The sequence below is a fragment of the Ursus arctos genome, unplaced genomic scaffold (assembly GCF_023065955.2).
Source record: "Ursus arctos isolate Adak ecotype North America unplaced genomic scaffold, UrsArc2.0 scaffold_12, whole genome shotgun sequence".
Lineage (NCBI taxonomy): Eukaryota > Metazoa > Chordata > Mammalia > Carnivora > Ursidae > Ursus > Ursus arctos.
In genome coordinates, this window is record NW_026622786.1 from 6,932,963 (window position 1) to 6,954,205 (window position 21,243).

Consider the following 21,243-nt stretch of genomic DNA (forward strand, 5'->3'; position numbering starts at 1 on the left):
CTGTTTTCCAGAGTGGCAGTACCAACTTGCATTCTCACCAACAATGTAGGAGGAATCCCCTTTCTCCCCATCCTCTCCAACAAATGTTGTTTCTTGCCTTGTCAATTTTTGCCATTCTAACTGGCGTAAGGTGGTATCTCAGTGTGGTTTTGATTTCAATTTCCTTGATGGCTAATGATTTTGAACATTTTTTCGTGTGTCTGTTAGCCATTTGTATGTCTTCAAAGGAAAAGTGTCTATTCATGTCTTCTGCCCTTTTATGATTTGTTTATTTGTTTCTTGTGTATTGAGTTTGAGATGTTCTTTGTAGATCTTGGATACCAGTCTTTTATCTGTAGTGTCATTTGCAAATATATTCTCCAATTCCAGGGCTGCCTCTTAGTTTTTTTGACTGTTTCCTTTGCTATGCAGAAGCTTTTTATCTTGATGAAGTCCCAGAAGTTCATTTAATCTTTTGTTTATCTTGCCTTTGGAGATGTGTCATGAAACAAGTTGCCGTGGCCGATGTCGTAGAGGTTGCAGCAACCCTCTCGGAAGCAGCCGGGTTCTTCCCCAGGATCTTGGAGTGGGGGGGAAGAATCAACTTATTGTTGGCATAGACTCAAGACAGGATGCTGTGATGATGGCCTGTTTTATCAGGGACATTTATTTTTTTTAGATTTTATTTATTTATTTGAAAGAGATAGAGACAGCCAGCAAGAGAGGGAACACAAGCAGAGGGAGTGGGAGAGGAAAAAGCAGGCTGATAGTGGAGGAGCCTGATGTGGGGCTCGATCCCATAACGCCAGGATCACCCCCTGAGCCGAAGGAAGACAGTAAATCGCTGTGCCACCCAGGCGCCCCCTATCAGGGACATTTAATTAATGGTTTAAGAGAGCAATGCCAGTGATTGCTTCCAGCGCCCTCCTAAGCCCTCCTGGATGAGTTCTCTCATGGTTGCCTGTTTTCACTCTGCTTCTGTTGCTCTCCTGTGCTACATGGGACCTAAGAGTGGGCATTCGTGAAGGGGAGTCTGTGTCATGTAACTCTTTCTCTTCCTTTATTTGCAGAAAACCAAATTGATCAGGAGGGACCGAAAGGACAAGAGTCAGTTGCCCCCAGGTAATTCTGAATTCTTGGGGGCTGTGAATTCAGAAGTGGCACCCAGGGAAAAGCAGAAAGTGCTGAAGAGAACTATATTATCTATTCGGTCCATGACAAGTTATCCTTTTTCACAATGCTTTCCGTTTTTTTGTGGTACTTGGATTGCTTCCCATTTCTTAGTTACCTCTCTCGTTGAGTAACCCACAGTCAGCTGACCCAGGTAAACTAATATGTCCCAGGGATCGCTGTGCTCGCTCATTCTCTCCTCTGTGCTTTTTTTGAGAGATGCATGTCTTCTTTCTGCCTGTTAGATTTATCACATTGACATGTGTTCCTAGCAAGAACATATCAGAGCAAGAAGACAAACATATACTATCGCGCCACATATTGAGAGAAAGAGGCCTTTCTGGATGAGATAGCTGGGACAGTCGCTTGGCCACTCCATGCAGAACTGGATGCCATTTGACAGGAAGGGGGAAAGCCACCATTCTGAGACTCTGTATGTAGTGAGTCATGACTGGATGGCACAGAGATAATTGAGGCTCCTTCCTCACAAGCTTGCTGTTTGGCCTGTGCGCTGAGCACTTACTGTCCTTTCTATCTGCTGCTCCTGTGACAAACAGAGCTTGTCGCACTCAAACAAGAAGAGTTGTTTCTCTCTTGTATGGGTCAGCCTCTCTGCTTTCTTGACCATTCCTTTGTCCCTTCCATCAAAGCCAGACAGGACATAGGATTTCAGATCCCTCTCAGGTTAATCTTCGGTTGTCCCCACCCTGCAGGCTCAGCGGACAGCTGCTAGAGGCGGTAGAGCAGGTCGGCTCCCGGGACTCTCCGGATAATCACAACGTGACACATTCAGTTCTTCCCGAGCTGTCTGACTCCTACCGGCCTTACAGAAGCGCCGCCATCTTCTCACCTGAGGACCTGGAAGTCTGTTCCTCTCTAGAAGTGGCCAGTGAGTACTCCATTGTCAAGGTGATAAAGCTCCAACTGGACACCCACATAGATCTCCTGTTCTTTGTACCCCAGACCTCTGCTGTGCCGAGAGAGGTCATCCCTGTGGGGAGACCTCGTAGAGACATAGTGATCTGAACTGGGCTCTAGGATTGAGTTTTAAGCACAGATGTCAGGTGTGTCAGGGAGCTTTGCTCTCTTCCTAGTCCCAGGGCATGCCCATGTCATCTTGGCTTCTCTGTCAGGTCATTGGGCCACACTCAACTCACCTGAGCAAGATGAGCGCAGAAGGTGTCTGTCAGACCTAATTTGGATGAAACCTTTCTTCTCACCTTCAATAAGCTCTACGTTTCACCTCTGAGCCAGGTCCTTTACGAATCTGTGCCTGCCACTGTCAGTTGGCATTCTTGTCCAGGGGTAACTGGTTTTGCTATTCTAAACCCCACTTGTCTCTCTCCTTTGATGCCTGACAGCCTTGGCAGGCTTTCCTATATCTTTGGAGGTGTCACTCCCCTGGTGCGTTCCCTTCCTTTAGTCTGTCTCTTTGTTTATCTTCCCTCCTCTCAAGTTAGCTGAGAACCAGAAGCGGACCAATGCTATCGGACACTGTATGTTTCCCTTGAGCCGTGCACGATCCTGAAACAGACGTACCCCATGAAAGGCCCCAGTATCTATGCAGCCTTGAAGATTGTTCTGCTTTGATGGTGTATAGATTCCATTCATGGGTTTAATCTCAATGGCTTCTTCCTCTCAACCATTCACCAACAGCATTTCAGATGGAAAAAGCCTGAATATTGCAGCAACCGTCTAGGAAGCAACCGGGTTCTTCCCCGGGATCTCGGGGGGAAAAGAATCAACGTGTTGTTTGCCTACACTCAAGACAGGATGCTCTGATGATGGCCTGTCATACCAGGGTCACTTGTTTAATGGCTTAAGAGCGCAATGCCAGTGATTGCTTGCAGGGCCCTCCTAAGCCCTCCTGGATGAGTTCTCTCACGGTTGCCTGTTTTCAATCTGCTTCTGTTGCTCTCCTGTGCTACATGGGACCTAAGAGTGGGCATTTGTGAAGGAGAGTCTGTGTCATGTAACTCTTTCTCTTCCTTTATTTGCAGAAAACCAAATTGATCAGGAGGGAACGAAAGGACAAGAGTCAGTTGCCCCCAGGTAATTCTGAATTCTTGGGGGCTGTGAATTCAGAAGTGGCACCCAGGGAAAAGCAGAAAGTGCTGAAGAGAACTATATTATCTATTCGGTCCATGACAAGTTATCCTTTTTCACAATGCTTTCCGTTTTTTTGTGGTACTTGGATTGCTTCCCATTTCTTAGTTACCTCTCTCGTTGAGTAACCCACAGTCAGCCGACCCAGGTAAACTAATATGTCCCAGGGATCGCTGTGCTCGCTCATTCTCTCCTCTGTGCTTTTTTGAGAGATGCATGTCTTCTTTCTGCCTGTTAGATTTATCACGTTGACATGTGTTCCTAGCAAGAACATATCACAGCAAGAAGACAAACATATACTATCGTGCCAGATATGGAGAGAAAGAGGCCTTTCTGGATGAGGTAGCTGGGACAGTCGCTTGGCCACTCCATGCAGAACTGGATGCCATTTGACAGGAAGGGGGAAAGCCACCATTCTGAGACTCTGTATGTAGTGAGTCATGACTGGATGGCACAGAGATAATTGAGGCTCCTTCCTCACAAGCTTGCTGTTTGGCCTGTGCGCTGAGCACTTACTGTCCTTTCTATCTGCTGCTCCTGTGACAAACAGAGCTTGTCGCACTCAAACAAGAAGAGTTGTTTCTCTCTTGTATGGGTCAGCCTCTCTGCTTTCTTGACCATTCCTTTGTCCCTTCCATCAAAGCCAGACAGGACATAGGATTTCAGATCCCTCTCAGGTTAATCTTCGGTTGTCCCCACCCTGCAGGCTCAGCGGACAGCTGCTAGAGGCGGTAGAGCAGGTCGGCTCCCGGGACTCTCCGGATAATCACAACGTGACACATTCAGTTCTTCCCGAGCTGTCTGACTCCTATCGGCCTTACAGAAGCGCCGCCATCTTCTCACCTGAGGACCTGGAAGTCTGTTCCTCTCTAGAAGTGGCCAGTGAGTACTCCATTGTCAAGGTGATAAAGCTCCAACTGGACACCCACATAGATCTCCTGTTCTTTGTACCCCAGACCTCTGCTGTGCCGAGAGAGGTCATCCCTGTGGGGAGACCTCGTAGAGACATAGTGATCTGAACTGGGCTCTAGGATTGAGTTTTAAGCACAGATGTCAGGTGTGTCAGGGAGCTTTGCTCTCTTCCTAGTCCCAGGGCATGCCCATGTCATCTTGGCTTCTCTGTCAGGTCATTGGGCCACACTCAACTCACCTGAGCAAGATGAGCGCAGAAGGTGTCTGTCAGACCTAATTTGGATGAAACCTTTCTTCTCACCTTCAATTAGCTCTACGTTTCACCTCTGAGCCAGGTCCTTTACGAATCTGTGCCCGCCACTGTCAGTTGGCATTCTTGTCCAGGGGTAACTGGTTTTGCTATTCTAAACCCCACTTGTCTCTCTCCTTTGATGCCTGACAGCCTTGGCAGGCTTTCCTATATCTTTGGAGGTGTCACTCCCCTGGTGCGTTCCCTTCCTTTAGTCTGTCTCTTTGTTTATCTTCCCTCCTCTCAAGTTAGCTGAGAACCAGAACTGGACCAATGCTATCGGACAGTGTATGTTTCCCTTGAGCCGCGCACTATCCTGAAACAGACGTACCCCATGAAAGGCCCCAGTATCTATGCAGCCTTGAAGATTGTTCTGCTTTGATGGTGTATAGATTCCATTCATGGGTTTAATCTCAATGGCTTCTTCCTCTCAACCATTCACCAACAGCATTTCAGATGGAAGAAAGCCTGAATATTGCAGCAACCGTCTAGGAAGCAACCGGGTTCTTCCCCGGGATCTCGGGGGGAAAAGAATCAACGTGTTGTTTGCCTACACTCAAGACAGGATGCTCTGATGATGGCCTGTCATACCAGGGTCACTTGTTTAATGGCTTAAGAGCGCAATGCCAGTGATTGCTTGCAGGGCCCTCCTAAGCCCTCCTGGATGAGTTCTCTCACGGTTGCCTGTTTTCAATCTGCTTCTGTTGCTCTCCTGTGCTACATGGGACCTAAGAGTGGGCATTTGTGAAGGAGAGTCTGTGTCATGTAACTCTTTCTCTTCCTTTATTTGCAGAAAACCAAATTGATCAGGAGGGACCGAAAGGACAAGAGTCAGTTGCCCCCAGGTAATTCTGAGTTCTTGGGGGCTGTGAATTCAAAAGTGGCACCCAGGGAAAAGCAGAAAGTGCTGAAGAGAACTATATTATCTATTCGGTCCATGACAAGTTATCCTTTTTCACAATGCTTTCCGTTTTTTTGTGGTACTTGGATTGCTTCCCATTTCTTAGTTACCTCTCTCGTTGAGTAACCCACAGTCAGCCGACCCAGGTAAACTAATATGTCCCAGGGATCGCTGTGCTCGCTCATTCTCTCCTCTGTGCTTTTTTGAGAGATGCATGTCTTCTTTCTGCCTGTTAGATTTATCACGTTGACATGTGTTCCTAGCAAGAACATATCACAGCAAGAAGACAAACATATACTATCGTGCCAGATATGGAGAGAAAGAGGCCTTTCTGGATGAGGTAGCTGGGACAGTCGCTTGGCCACTCCATGCAGAACTGGATGCCATTTGACAGGAAGGGGGAAAGCCACCATTCTGAGACTCTGTATGTAGTGAGTCATGACTGGATGGCACAGAGATAATTGAGGCTCCTTCCTCACAAGCTTGCTGTTTGGCCTGTGCGCTGAGCACTTACTGTCCTTTCTATCTGCTGCTCCTGTGACAAACAGAGCTTGTCGCACTCAAACAAGAAGAGTTGTTTCTCTCTTGTATGGGTCAGCCTCTCTGCTTTCTTGACCATTCCTTTGTCCCTTCCATCAAAGCCAGACAGGACATAGGATTTCAGATCCCTCTCAGGTTAATCTTCGGTTGTCCCCACCCTGCAGGCTCAGCGGACAGCTGCTAGAGGCGGTAGAGCAGGTCGGCTCCCGGGACTCTCCGGATAATCACAACGTGACACATTCAGTTCTTCCCGAGCTGTCTGACTCCTACCGGCCTTACAGAAGCGCCGCCATCTTCTCACCTGAGGACCTGGAAGTCTGTTCCTCTCTAGAAGTGGCCAGTGAGTACTCCATTGTCAAGGTGATAAAGCTCCAACTGGACACCCACATAGATCTCCTGTTCTTTGTACCCCAGACCTCTGCTGTGCCGAGAGAGGTCATCCCTGTGGGGAGACCTCGTAGAGACATAGTGATCTGAACTGGGCTCTAGGATTGAGTTTTAAGCACAGATGTCAGGTGTGTCAGGGAGCTTTGCTCTCTTCCTAGTCCCAGGGCATGCCCATGTCATCTTGGCTTCTCTGTCAGGTCATTGGGCCACACTCAACTCACCTGAGCAAGATGAGCGCAGAAGGTGTCTGTCAGACCTAATTTGGATGAAACCTTTCTTCTCACCTTCAATAAGCTCTACGTTTCACCTCTGAGCCAGGTCCTTTATGAATCTGTGCCCGCCACTGTCAGTTGGCATTCTTGTCCAGGGGTAACTGGTTTTGCTATTCTAAACCCCACTTGTCTCTCTCCTTTGATGCCTGACAGCCTTGGCAGGCTTTCCTATATCTTTGGAGGTGTCACTCCCCTGGTGCGTTCCCTTCCTTTAGTCTGTCTCTTTGTTTATCTTCCCTCCTCTCAAGTTAGCTGAGAACCAGAACTGGACCAATGCTATCGGACAGTGTATGTTTCCCTTGAGCCGTGCACGATCCTGAAACAGACGTACCCCATGAAAGGCCCCAGTATCTATGCAGCCTTGAAGATTGTTCTGCTTTGATGGTGTATAGATTCCATTCATGGGTTTAATCTCAATGGCTTCTTCCTCTCAACCATTCACCAACAGCATTTCAGATGGAAGAAAGCCTGAATATTGCAGCAACCGTCTAGGAAGCAACCGGGTTCTTCCCCGGGATCTCGGGGGGAAAAGAATCAACGTGTTGTTTGCCTACACTCAAGACAGGATGCTCTGATGATGGCCTGTCATACCAGGGTCACTTGTTTAATGGCTTAAGAGAGCAATGCCAGTGATTGCTTGCAGGGCCCTCCTAAGCCCTCCTGGATGAGTTCTCTCACGGTTGCCTGTTTTCAATCTGCTTCTGTTGCTCTCCTGTGCTACATGGGACCTAAGAGTGGGCATTTGTGAAGGAGAGTCTGTGTCATGTAACTCTTTCTCTTCCTTTATTTGCAGAAAACCAAATTGATCAGGAGGGACCGAAAGGACAAGAGTCAGTTGCCCCCAGGTAATTCTGAGTTCTTGGAGGCTGTGAATTCAAAAGTGGCACCCAGGGAAAAGCAGAAAGTGCTGAAGAGAACTATATTATCTATTCGGTCCAGGACAAGTTATCCTTTTTCACAATGCTTTCCGTTTTTTTGTGGTACTTGGATTGCTTCCCATTTCTTAGTTACCTCTCTCGTTGAGTAACCCACAGTCAGCCGACCCAGGTAAACTAATATGTCCCAGGGATCGCTGTGCTCGCTCATTCTCTCCTCTGTGCTTTTTTGAGAGATGCATGTCTTCTTTCTGCCTGTTAGATTTATCACGTTGACATGTGTTCCTAGCAAGAACATATCACAGCAAGAAGACAAACATATACTATCGTGCCAGATATGGAGAGAAAGAGGCCTTTCTGGATGAGATAGCTGGGACAGTCGCTTGGCCACTCCATGCAGAACTGGATGCCATTTGACAGGAAGGGGGAAAGCCACCATTCTGAGACTCTGTATGTAGTGAGTCATGACTGGATGGCACAGAGATAATTGAGGCTCCTTCCTCACAAGCTTGCTGTTTGGCCTGTGCGCTGAGCACTTACTGTCCTTTCTATCTGCTGCTCCTGTGACAAACAGAGCTTGTCGCACTCAAACAAGAAGAGTTGTTTCTCTCTTGTATGGGTCAGCCTCTCTGCTTTCTTGACCATTCCTTTGTCCCTTCCATCAAAGCCAGACAGGACATAGGATTTCAGATCCCTCTCAGGTTAATCTTCGGTTGTCCCCACCCTGCAGGCTCAGCGGACAGCTGCTAGAGGCGGTAGAGCAGGTCGGCTCCCGGGACTCTCCGGATAATCACAACGTGACACATTCAGTTCTTCCCGAGCTGTCTGACTCCTACCGGCCTTACAGAAGCGCCGCCATCTTCTCACCTGAGGACCTGGAAGTCTGTTCCTCTCTAGAAGTGGCCAGTGAGTACTCCATTGTCAAGGTGATAAAGCTCCAACTGGACACCCACATAGATCTCCTGTTCTTTGTACCCCAGACCTCTGCTGTGCCGAGAGAGGTCATCCCTGTGGGGAGACCTCGTAGAGACATAGTGATCTGAACTGGGCTCTAGGATTGAGTTTTAAGCACAGATGTCAGGTGTGTCAGGGAGCTTTGCTCTCTTCCTAGTCCCAGGGCATGCCCATGTCATCTTGGCTTCTCTGTCAGGTCATTGGGCCACACTCAACTCACCTGAGCAAGATGAGCGCAGAAGGTGTCTGTCAGACCTAATTTGGATGAAACCTTTCTTCTCACCTTCAATAAGCTCTACGTTTCACCTCTGAGCCAGGTCCTTTACGAATCTGTGCCCGCCACTGTCAGTTGGCATTCTTGTCCAGGGGTAACTGGTTTTGCTATTCTAAACCCCACTTGTCTCTCTCCTTTGATGCCTGACAGCCTTGGCAGGCTTTCCTATATCTTTGGAGGTGTCACTCCCCTGGTGCGTTCCCTTCCTTTAGTCTGTCTCTTTGTTTATCTTCCCTCCTCTCAAGTTAGCTGAGAACCAGAACCGGACCAATGCTATCGGACAGTGTATGTTTCCCTTGAGCCGTGCACGATCCTGAAACAGACGTACCCCATGAAAGGCCCCAGTATCTATGCAGCCTTGAAGATTGTTCTGCTTTGATGGTGTATAGATTCCATTCATGGGTTTAATCTCAATGGCTTCTTCCTCTCAACCATTCACCAACAGCATTTCTGATGGAAGAAAGCCTGAATATTGCAGCAACCGTCTAGGAAGCAACCGGGTTCTTCCCCGGGATCTCGGGGGGAAAAGAATCAACGTGTTGTTTGCCTACACTCAAGAAAGGATGCTCTGATGATGGCCTGTCATACCAGGGTCACTTGTTTAATGGCTTAAGAGCACAATGCCAGTGATTGCTTGCAGGGCCCTCCTAAGCCCTCCTGGATGAGTTCTCTCATGGTTGCCTGTTTTCAATCTGCTTCTGTTGCTCTCCTGTGCTACATGGGACCTAAGAGTGGGCATTTGTGAAGGAGAGTCTGTGTCATGTAACTCTTTCTCTTCCTTTATTTGCAGAAAACCAAATTGATCAGGAGGGACCGAAAGGACAAGAGTCAGTTGCCCCCAGGTAATTCTGAGTTCTTGGGGGCTGTGAATTCAGAAGTGGCACCCAGGGAAAAGCAGAAAGTGCTGAAGAGAACTATATTATCTATTCGGTCCAGGACAAGTTATCCTTTTTCACAATGCTTTCCGTTTTTTTGTGGTACTTGGATTGCTTCCCATTTCTTAGTTACCTCTCTCGTTGAGTAACCCACAGTCAGCCGACCCAGGTAAACTAATATGTCCCAGGGATCGCTGTGCTCGCTCATTCTCTCCTCTGTGCTTTTTTGAGAGATGCATGTCTTCTTTCTGCCTGTTAGATTTATCACGTTGACATGTGTTCCTAGCAAGAACATATCACAGCAAGAAGACAAACATATACTATCGTGCCAGATATGGAGAGAAAGAGGCCTTTCTGGATGAGGTAGCTGGGACAGTCGCTTGGCCACTCCATGCAGAACTGGATGCCATTTGACAGGAAGGGGGAAAGCCACCATTCTGAGACTCTGTATGTAGTGAGTCATGACTGGATGGCACAGAGATAATTGAGGCTCCTTCCTCACAAGCTTGCTGTTTGGCCTGTGCGCTGAGCACTTACTGTCCTTTCTATCTGCTGCTCCTGTGACAAACAGAGCTTGTCGCACTCAAACAAGAAGAGTTGTTTCTCTCTTGTATGGGTCAGCCTCTCTGCTTTCTTGACCATTCCTTTGTCCCTTCCATCAAAGCCAGACAGGACATAGGATTTCAGATCCCTCTCAGGTTAATCTTCGGTTGTCCCCACCCTGCAGGCTCAGCGGACAGCTGCTAGAGGTGGTAGAGCACGTCGGCTCCCGGGACTCTCCGGATAATCACAACGTGACATATTCAGTTCTTCCCGAGCTGTCTGACTCCTACTGGCCTTACAGGAGCGCCGCCATCTTCTCACCTGAGGACCTGGAAGTCTGTTCCTCTCTAGAAGTGGCCAGTGAGTACTCCATTGTCAAGGTGATAAAGCTCCAACTGGACACCCACATAGATCTCCTGTTCTTTGTACCCCAGACCTCTGCTGTGCCGTGAGAGGTCATCCCTGTGGGGAGGCCTTGTAGAGACATATTGATCTGAGCTGGGCTCTAGGATTGAGTTTTAAGCACAGATGTCAGGTGTGTCAGGGAGCTTTGCTCTCTTCCTAGTCCCAGGGCATGCCCATGTCATCTTGGCTTCTCTGTCAGGTCATTGGGCCACACTCAACTCACCTGAGCAAGATGAGCGCAGAAGGTGTCTGTCAGACCTAATTTGGATGAAACCTTTCTTCTCACCTTCAATAAGCTCTACGTTTCACCTCTGAGCCAGGTCCTTTACGAATCTATGCCTGCCACTGTCAGTTGGCATTCTTGTCCAGGGGTAACTGGTTTTGCTATTCTAAACCCCACTTGTCTCTCTCCTTTGATGCCTGACAGCCTTGGCAGGCTTTCCTATATCTTTGGAGGTGTCACTCCCCTGGTGCGTTCCCTTCCTTTAGTCTGTCTCTTTGTTTATCTTCCCTCCTCTCAAGTTAGCTGAGAACCAGAACCGGACCAATGCTATCGGACAGTGTATGTTTCCCTTGAGCCGCGCACTATCCTGAAACAGACGTACCCCATGAAAGGCCCCAGTATCTATGCAGCCTTGAAGATTGTTCTGCTTTGATGGTGTATAGATTCCATTCATGGGTTTAATCTCAATGGCTTCTTCCTCTCAACCATTCACCAACAGCATTTCAGATGGAAGAAAGCCTGAATATTGCAGCAACCGTCTAGGAAGCAACCGGGTTCTTCCCCGGGATCTCGGGGGGAAAAGAATCAACGTGTTGTTTGCCTACACTCAAGACAGGATGCTCTGATGATGGCCTGTCATACCAGGGTCACTTGTTTAATGGCTTAAGAGCGCAATGCCAGTGATTGCTTGCAGGGCCCTCCTAAGCCCTCCTGGATGAGTTCTCTCACGGTTGCCTGTTTTCAATCTGCTTCTGTTGCTCTCCTGTGCTACATGGGACCTAAGAGTGGGCATTTGTGAAGGAGAGTCTGTGTCATGTAACTCTTTCTCTTCCTTTATTTGCAGAAAACCAAATTGATCAGGAGGGAACGAAAGGACAAGAGTCAGTTGCCCCCAGGTAATTCTGAATTCTTGGGGGCTGTGAATTCAGAAGTGGCACCCAGGGAAAAGCAGAAAGTGCTGAAGAGAACTATATTATCTATTCGGTCCATGACAAGTTATCCTTTTTCACAATGCTTTCCGTTTTTTTGTGGTACTTGGATTGCTTCCCATTTCTTAGTTACCTCTCTCGTTGAGTAACCCACAGTCAGCCGACCCAGGTAAACTAATATGTCCCAGGGATCGCTGTGCTCGCTCATTCTCTCCTCTGTGCTTTTTTGAGAGATGCATGTCTTCTTTCTGCCTGTTAGATTTATCACGTTGACATGTGTTCCTAGCAAGAACATATCACAGCAAGAAGACAAACATATACTATCGTGCCAGATATGGAGAGAAAGAGGCCTTTCTGGATGAGGTAGCTGGGACAGTCGCTTGGCCACTCCATGCAGAACTGGATGCCATTTGACAGGAAGGGGGAAAGCCACCATTCTGAGACTCTGTATGTAGTGAGTCATGACTGGATGGCACAGAGATAATTGAGGCTCCTTCCTCACAAGCTTGCTGTTTGGCCTGTGCGCTGAGCACTTACTGTCCTTTCTATCTGCTGCTCCTGTGACAAACAGAGCTTGTCGCACTCAAACAAGAAGAGTTGTTTCTCTCTTGTATGGGTCAGCCTCTCTGCTTTCTTGACCATTCCTTTGTCCCTTCCATCAAAGCCAGACAGGACATAGGATTTCAGATCCCTCTCAGGTTAATCTTCGGTTGTCCCCACCCTGCAGGCTCAGCGGACAGCTGCTAGAGGCGGTAGAGCAGGTCGGCTCCCGGGACTCTCCGGATAATCACAACGTGACACATTCAGTTCTTCCCGAGCTGTCTGACTCCTATCGGCCTTACAGAAGCGCCGCCATCTTCTCACCTGAGGACCTGGAAGTCTGTTCCTCTCTAGAAGTGGCCAGTGAGTACTCCATTGTCAAGGTGATAAAGCTCCAACTGGACACCCACATAGATCTCCTGTTCTTTGTACCCCAGACCTCTGCTGTGCCGAGAGAGGTCATCCCTGTGGGGAGACCTCGTAGAGACATAGTGATCTGAACTGGGCTCTAGGATTGAGTTTTAAGCACAGATGTCAGGTGTGTCAGGGAGCTTTGCTCTCTTCCTAGTCCCAGGGCATGCCCATGTCATCTTGGCTTCTCTGTCAGGTCATTGGGCCACACTCAACTCACCTGAGCAAGATGAGCGCAGAAGGTGTCTGTCAGACCTAATTTGGATGAAACCTTTCTTCTCACCTTCAATTAGCTCTACGTTTCACCTCTGAGCCAGGTCCTTTACGAATCTGTGCCCGCCACTGTCAGTTGGCATTCTTGTCCAGGGGTAACTGGTTTTGCTATTCTAAACCCCACTTGTCTCTCTCCTTTGATGCCTGACAGCCTTGGCAGGCTTTCCTATATCTTTGGAGGTGTCACTCCCCTGGTGCGTTCCCTTCCTTTAGTCTGTCTCTTTGTTTATCTTCCCTCCTCTCAAGTTAGCTGAGAACCAGAACTGGACCAATGCTATCGGACAGTGTATGTTTCCCTTGAGCCGCGCACTATCCTGAAACAGACGTACCCCATGAAAGGCCCCAGTATCTATGCAGCCTTGAAGATTGTTCTGCTTTGATGGTGTATAGATTCCATTCATGGGTTTAATCTCAATGGCTTCTTCCTCTCAACCATTCACCAACAGCATTTCAGATGGAAGAAAGCCTGAATATTGCAGCAACCGTCTAGGAAGCAACCGGGTTCTTCCCCGGGATCTCGGGGGGAAAAGAATCAACGTGTTGTTTGCCTACACTCAAGACAGGATGCTCTGATGATGGCCTGTCATACCAGGGTCACTTGTTTAATGGCTTAAGAGCGCAATGCCAGTGATTGCTTGCAGGGCCCTCCTAAGCCCTCCTGGATGAGTTCTCTCACGGTTGCCTGTTTTCAATCTGCTTCTGTTGCTCTCCTGTGCTACATGGGACCTAAGAGTGGGCATTTGTGAAGGAGAGTCTGTGTCATGTAACTCTTTCTCTTCCTTTATTTGCAGAAAACCAAATTGATCAGGAGGGACCGAAAGGACAAGAGTCAGTTGCCCCCAGGTAATTCTGAGTTCTTGGGGGCTGTGAATTCAAAAGTGGCACCCAGGGAAAAGCAGAAAGTGCTGAAGAGAACTATATTATCTATTCGGTCCATGACAAGTTATCCTTTTTCACAATGCTTTCCGTTTTTTTGTGGTACTTGGATTGCTTCCCATTTCTTAGTTACCTCTCTCGTTGAGTAACCCACAGTCAGCCGACCCAGGTAAACTAATATGTCCCAGGGATCGCTGTGCTCGCTCATTCTCTCCTCTGTGCTTTTTTGAGAGATGCATGTCTTCTTTCTGCCTGTTAGATTTATCACGTTGACATGTGTTCCTAGCAAGAACATATCACAGCAAGAAGACAAACATATACTATCGTGCCAGATATGGAGAGAAAGAGGCCTTTCTGGATGAGGTAGCTGGGACAGTCGCTTGGCCACTCCATGCAGAACTGGATGCCATTTGACAGGAAGGGGGAAAGCCACCATTCTGAGACTCTGTATGTAGTGAGTCATGACTGGATGGCACAGAGATAATTGAGGCTCCTTCCTCACAAGCTTGCTGTTTGGCCTGTGCGCTGAGCACTTACTGTCCTTTCTATCTGCTGCTCCTGTGACAAACAGAGCTTGTCGCACTCAAACAAGAAGAGTTGTTTCTCTCTTGTATGGGTCAGCCTCTCTGCTTTCTTGACCATTCCTTTGTCCCTTCCATCAAAGCCAGACAGGACATAGGATTTCAGATCCCTCTCAGGTTAATCTTCGGTTGTCCCCACCCTGCAGGCTCAGCGGACAGCTGCTAGAGGCGGTAGAGCAGGTCGGCTCCCGGGACTCTCCGGATAATCACAACGTGACACATTCAGTTCTTCCCGAGCTGTCTGACTCCTACCGGCCTTACAGAAGCGCCGCCATCTTCTCACCTGAGGACCTGGAAGTCTGTTCCTCTCTAGAAGTGGCCAGTGAGTACTCCATTGTCAAGGTGATAAAGCTCCAACTGGACACCCACATAGATCTCCTGTTCTTTGTACCCCAGACCTCTGCTGTGCCGAGAGAGGTCATCCCTGTGGGGAGACCTCGTAGAGACATAGTGATCTGAACTGGGCTCTAGGATTGAGTTTTAAGCACAGATGTCAGGTGTGTCAGGGAGCTTTGCTCTCTTCCTAGTCCCAGGGCATGCCCATGTCATCTTGGCTTCTCTGTCAGGTCATTGGGCCACACTCAACTCACCTGAGCAAGATGAGCGCAGAAGGTGTCTGTCAGACCTAATTTGGATGAAACCTTTCTTCTCACCTTCAATAAGCTCTACGTTTCACCTCTGAGCCAGGTCCTTTATGAATCTGTGCCCGCCACTGTCAGTTGGCATTCTTGTCCAGGGGTAACTGGTTTTGCTATTCTAAACCCCACTTGTCTCTCTCCTTTGATGCCTGACAGCCTTGGCAGGCTTTCCTATATCTTTGGAGGTGTCACTCCCCTGGTGCGTTCCCTTCCTTTAGTCTGTCTCTTTGTTTATCTTCCCTCCTCTCAAGTTAGCTGAGAACCAGAACTGGACCAATGCTATCGGACAGTGTATGTTTCCCTTGAGCCGTGCACGATCCTGAAACAGACGTACCCCATGAAAGGCCCCAGTATCTATGCAGCCTTGAAGATTGTTCTGCTTTGATGGTGTATAGATTCCATTCATGGGTTTAATCTCAATGGCTTCTTCCTCTCAACCATTCACCAACAGCATTTCAGATGGAAGAAAGCCTGAATATTGCAGCAACCGTCTAGGAAGCAACCGGGTTCTTCCCCGGGATCTCGGGGGGAAAAGAATCAACGTGTTGTTTGCCTACACTCAAGACAGGATGCTCTGATGATGGCCTGTCATACCAGGGTCACTTGTTTAATGGCTTAAGAGAGCAATGCCAGTGATTGCTTGCAGGGCCCTCCTAAGCCCTCCTGGATGAGTTCTCTCACGGTTGCCTGTTTTCAATCTGCTTCTGTTGCTCTCCTGTGCTACATGGGACCTAAGAGTGGGCATTTGTGAAGGAGAGTCTGTGTCATGTAACTCTTTCTCTTCCTTTATTTGCAGAAAACCAAATTGATCAGGAGGGACCGAAAGGACAAGAGTCAGTTGCCCCCAGGTAATTCTGAGTTCTTGGAGGCTGTGAATTCAAAAGTGGCACCCAGGGAAAAGCAGAAAGTGCTGAAGAGAACTATATTATCTATTCGGTCCAGGACAAGTTATCCTTTTTCACAATGCTTTCCGTTTTTTTGTGGTACTTGGATTGCTTCCCATTTCTTAGTTACCTCTCTCGTTGAGTAACCCACAGTCAGCCGACCCAGGTAAACTAATATGTCCCAGGGATCGCTGTGCTCGCTCATTCTCTCCTCTGTGCTTTTTTGAGAGATGCATGTCTTCTTTCTGCCTGTTAGATTTATCACGTTGACATGTGTTCCTAGCAAGAACATATCACAGCAAGAAGACAAACATATACTATCGTGCCAGATATGGAGAGAAAGAGGCCTTTCTGGATGAGATAGCTGGGACAGTCGCTTGGCCACTCCATGCAGAACTGGATGCCATTTGACAGGAAGGGGGAAAGCCACCATTCTGAGACTCTGTATGTAGTGAGTCATGACTGGATGGCACAGAGATAATTGAGGCTCCTTCCTCACAAGCTTGCTGTTTGGCCTGTGCGCTGAGCACTTACTGTCCTTTCTATCTGCTGCTCCTGTGACAAACAGAGCTTGTCGCACTCAAACAAGAAGAGTTGTTTCTCTCTTGTATGGGTCAGCCTCTCTGCTTTCTTGACCATTCCTTTGTCCCTTCCATCAAAGCCAGACAGGACATAGGATTTCAGATCCCTCTCAGGTTAATCTTCGGTTGTCCCCACCCTGCAGGCTCAGCGGACAGCTGCTAGAGGCGGTAGAGCAGGTCGGCTCCCGGGACTCTCCGGATAATCACAACGTGACACATTCAGTTCTTCCCGAGCTGTCTGACTCCTACCGGCCTTACAGAAGCGCCGCCATCTTCTCACCTGAGGACCTGGAAGTCTGTTCCTCTCTAGAAGTGGCCAGTGAGTACTCCATTGTCAAGGTGATAAAGCTCCAACTGGACACCCACATAGATCTCCTGTTCTTTGTACCCCAGACCTCTGCTGTGCCGAGAGAGGTCATCCCTGTGGGGAGACCTCGTAGAGACATAGTGATCTGAACTGGGCTCTAGGATTGAGTTTTAAGCACAGATGTCAGGTGTGTCAGGGAGCTTTGCTCTCTTCCTAGTCCCAGGGCATGCCCATGTCATCTTGGCTTCTCTGTCAGGTCATTGGGCCACACTCAACTCACCTGAGCAAGATGAGCGCAGAAGGTGTCTGTCAGACCTAATTTGGATGAAACCTTTCTTCTCACCTTCAATAAGCTCTACGTTTCACCTCTGAGCCAGGTCCTTTACGAATCTGTGCCCGCCACTGTCAGTTGGCATTCTTGTCCAGGGGTAACTGGTTTTGCTATTCTAAACCCCACTTGTCTCTCTCCTTTGATGCCTGACAGCCTTGGCAGGCTTTCCTATATCTTTGGAGGTGTCACTCCCCTGGTGCGTTCCCTTCCTTTAGTCTGTCTCTTTGTTTATCTTCCCTCCTCTCAAGTTAGCTGAGAACCAGAACCGGACCAATGCTATCGGACAGTGTATGTTTCCCTTGAGCCGTGCACGATCCTGAAACAGACGTACCCCATGAAAGGCCCCAGTATCTATGCAGCCTTGAAGATTGTTCTGCTTTGATGGTGTATAGATTCCATTCATGGGTTTAATCTCAATGGCTTCTTCCTCTCAACCATTCACCAACAGCATTTCTGATGGAAGAAAGCCTGAATATTGCAGCAACCGTCTAGGAAGCAACCGGGTTCTTCCCCGGGATCTCGGGGGGAAAAGAATCAACGTGTTGTTTGCCTACACTCAAGAAAGGATGCTCTGATGATGGCCTGTCATACCAGGGTCACTTGTTTAATGGCTTAAGAGCACAATGCCAGTGATTGCTTGCAGGGCCCTCCTAAGCCCTCCTGGATGAGTTCTCTCATGGTTGCCTGTTTTCAATCTGCTTCTGTTGCTCTCCTGTGCTACATGGGACCTAAGAGTGGGCATTTGTGAAGGAGAGTCTGTGTCATGTAACTCTTTCTCTTCCTTTATTTGCAGAAAACCAAATTGATCAGGAGGGACCGAAAGGACAAGAGTCAGTTGCCCCCAGGTAATTCTGAGTTCTTGGGGGCTGTGAATTCAGAAGTGGCACCCAGGGAAAAGCAGAAAGTGCTGAAGAGAACTATATTATCTATTCGGTCCAGGACAAGTTATCCTTTTTCACAATGCTTTCCGTTTTTTTGTGGTACTTGGATTGCTTCCCATTTCTTAGTTACCTCTCTCGTTGAGTAACCCACAGTCAGCCGACCCAGGTAAACTAATATGTCCCAGGGATCGCTGTGCTCGCTCATTCTCTCCTCTGTGCTTTTTTGAGAGATGCATGTCTTCTTTCTGCCTGTTAGATTTATCACGTTGACATGTGTTCCTAGCAAGAACATATCACAGCAAGAAGACAAACATATACTATCGTGCCAGATATGGAGAGAAAGAGGCCTTTCTGGATGAGGTAGCTGGGACAGTCGCTTGGCCACTCCATGCAGAACTGGATGCCATTTGACAGGAAGGGGGAAAGCCACCATTCTGAGACTCTGTATGTAGTGAGTCATGACTGGATGGCACAGAGATAATTGAGGCTCCTTCCTCACAAGCTTGCTGTTTGGCCTGTGCGCTGAGCACTTACTGTCCTTTCTATCTGCTGCTCCTGTGACAAACAGAGCTTGTCGCACTCAAACAAGAAGAGTTGTTTCTCTCTTGTATGGGTCAGCCTCTCTGCTTTCTTGACCATTCCTTTGTCCCTTCCATCAAAGCCAGACAGGACATAGGATTTCAGATCCCTCTCAGGTTAATCTTCGGTTGTCCCCACCCTGCAGGCTCAGCGGACAGCTGCTAGAGGTGGTAGAGCACGTCGGCTCCCGGGACTCTCCGGATAATCACAACGTGACATATTCAGTTCTTCCCGAGCTGTCTGACTCCTACTGGCCTTACAGGAGCGCCGCCATCTTCTCACCTGAGGACCTGGAAGTCTGTTCCTCTCTAGAAGTGGCCAGTGAGTACTCCATTGTCAAGGTGATAAAGCTCCAACTGGACACCCACATAGATCTCCTGTTCTTTGTACCCCAGACCTCTGCTGTGCCGTGAGAGGTCATCCCTGTGGGGAGGCCTTGTAGAGACATATTGATCTGAGCTGGGCTCTAGGATTGAGTTTTAAGCACAGATGTCAGGTGTGTCAGGGAGCTTTGCTCTCTTCCTAGTCCCAGGGCATGCCCATGTCATCTTGGCTTCTCTGTCAGGTCATTGGGCCACACTCAACTCACCTGAGCAAGATGAGCGCAGAAGGTGTCTGTCAGACCTAATTTGGATGAAACCTTTCTTCTCACCTTCAATAAGCTCTACGTTTCACCTCTGAGCCAGGTCCTTTACGAATCTATGCCTGCCACTGTCAGTTGGCATTCTTGTCCAGGGGTAACTGGTTTTGCTATTCTAAACCCCACTTGTCTCTCTCCTTTGATGCCTGACAGCCTTGGCAGGCTTTCCTATATCTTTGGAGGTGTCACTCCCCTGGTGCGTTCCCTTCCTTTAGTCTGTCTCTTTGTTTATCTTCCCTCCTCTCAAGTTAGCTGAGAACCAGAACCGGACCAATGCTATCGGACAGTGTATGTTTCCCTTGAGCCGCGCACTATCCTGAAACAGACGTACCCCATGAAAGGCCCCAGTATCTATGCAGCCTTGAAGATTGTTCTGCTTTGATGGTGTATAGATTCCATTCATGGGTTTAATCTCAATGGCTTCTTCCTCTCAACCATTCACCAACAGCATTTCAGATGGAAGAAAGCCTGAATATTGCAGCAACCGTCTAGGAAGCAACCGGGTTCTTCCCCGGGATCTCGGGGGGAAAAGAATCAACGTGTTGTTTGCCTACACTCAAGACAGGATGCTCTGATGATGGCCTGTCATACCAGGGTCACTTGTTTAATGGCTTAAGAGCGCAATGCCAGTGATTGCTTGCAGGGCCCTCCTAAGCCCTCCTGGATGAGTTCTCTCACGGTTGCCTGTTTTCAATCTGCTTCTGTTGCTCTCCTGTGCTACATGGGACCTAAGAGTGGGCATTTGTGAAGGAGAGTCTGTGTCATGTAACTCTTTCTCTTCCTTTATTTGCAGAAAACCAAATTGATCAGGAGGGACCGAAAGGACAAGAGTCAGTTGCCCCCAGGTAATTCTGAGTTCTTGGGGGCTGTGAATTCAGAAGTGGCACCCAGGGAAAAGCAGAAAGTGCTGAAGAGAACTATATTATCTATTCGGTCCATGACAAGTTATCCTTTTTCACAATGCTTTCCGTTTTTTTGTGGTACTTGGATTGCTTCCCATTTCTTAGTTACCTCTCTCGTTGAGTAACCCACAGTCAGCCAACCCAGGTAAACTAATATGTCCCAGGGATCGCTGTGCTCGCTCATTCTCTCCTCTGTGCTTTTTTGAGAGATGCATGTCTTCTTTCTGCCTGTTAGATTTATCACGTTGACATGTGTTCCTAGCAAGAACATATCACAGCAAGAAGACAAACATATACTATCGTGCCAGATATGGAGAGAAAGAGGCCTTTCTGGATGAGATAGCTGGGACAGTCGCTTGGCCACTCCATGCAGAACTGGTTGCCATTTGACAGGAAGGGGGAAAGCCACCATTCTGAGACTCTGTATGTAGTGAGTCATGACTGGATGGCACAGAGATAATTGAGGCTCCTTCCTCACAAGCTTGCTGTTTGGCCTGTGCGCTGAGCACTTACTGTCCTTTCTATCTGCTGCTCCTGTGACAAACAGAGCTTGTCGCACTCAAACAAGAAGAGTTGTTTCTCTCTTGTATGGGTCAGCCTCTCTGCTTTCTTGACCATTCCTTTGTCCCTTCCATCAAAGCCAGACAGGACATAGGATTTCAGATCCCTCTCAGGTTAATCTTCGGTTGTCCCCACCCTGCAGGCTCAGCGGACAGCTGCTAGAGGTGGTAGAGCACGTCGGCTCCCGGGACTCTCCGGATAATCACAACGTGACATATTCAGTTCTTCCCGAGCTGTCTGACTCCTACCGGCCTTACAGGAGCGCCGCCATCTTCTCACCTGAGGACCTGGAAGTCTGTTCCTCTCTAGAAGTGGCCAGTGAGTACTCCATTGTCAAGGTGATAAAGCTCCAACTGGACACCCACATAGATCTCCTGTTCTTTGTACCCCAGACCTCTGCTGTGCCGTGAGAGGTCATCCCTGTGGGGAGGCCCTGTAGAGACATATTGATCTGAACTGGGCTCTAGGATTGAGTTTTCAGCGCAAATGTCAGGTGTGTCAGGGAGCTTTGCTCTCTTCTAGTCCAGGGCATGCCCATGTCATCTTGGCTTCTCTGTCAGGTCATTGGGCCACACTCAACTCACCTGAGCAAGATGAGCGCAGAAGGTGTCTGTCAGACCTAAT

The 21,243-nt window shown here is 48.4% G+C and overlaps 1 protein-coding gene across 1 annotated transcript; it reads left to right on the plus strand.

Annotated features, from left to right (window-relative positions):
* The first annotated feature begins 482 nt into the window (after window positions 1-482).
* Window positions 483-21,029, plus strand: LOC125281918 (neuroblastoma breakpoint family member 26-like). Its single transcript, XM_057310744.1, has 12 exons — window positions 483-565; window positions 1,863-2,038; window positions 3,150-3,201; window positions 3,962-4,195; window positions 6,062-6,295; window positions 8,162-8,395; window positions 10,262-10,525; window positions 12,362-12,595; window positions 14,462-14,695; window positions 16,562-16,795; window positions 18,662-18,925; window positions 20,762-21,029. The coding sequence occupies exons 1-12, from the start codon at window positions 483-485 to the stop codon at window positions 21,027-21,029; spliced, it is 2,511 nt and encodes an 836-aa protein (XP_057166727.1).
* Window positions 21,030-21,243: the final 214 nt, after the last annotated feature.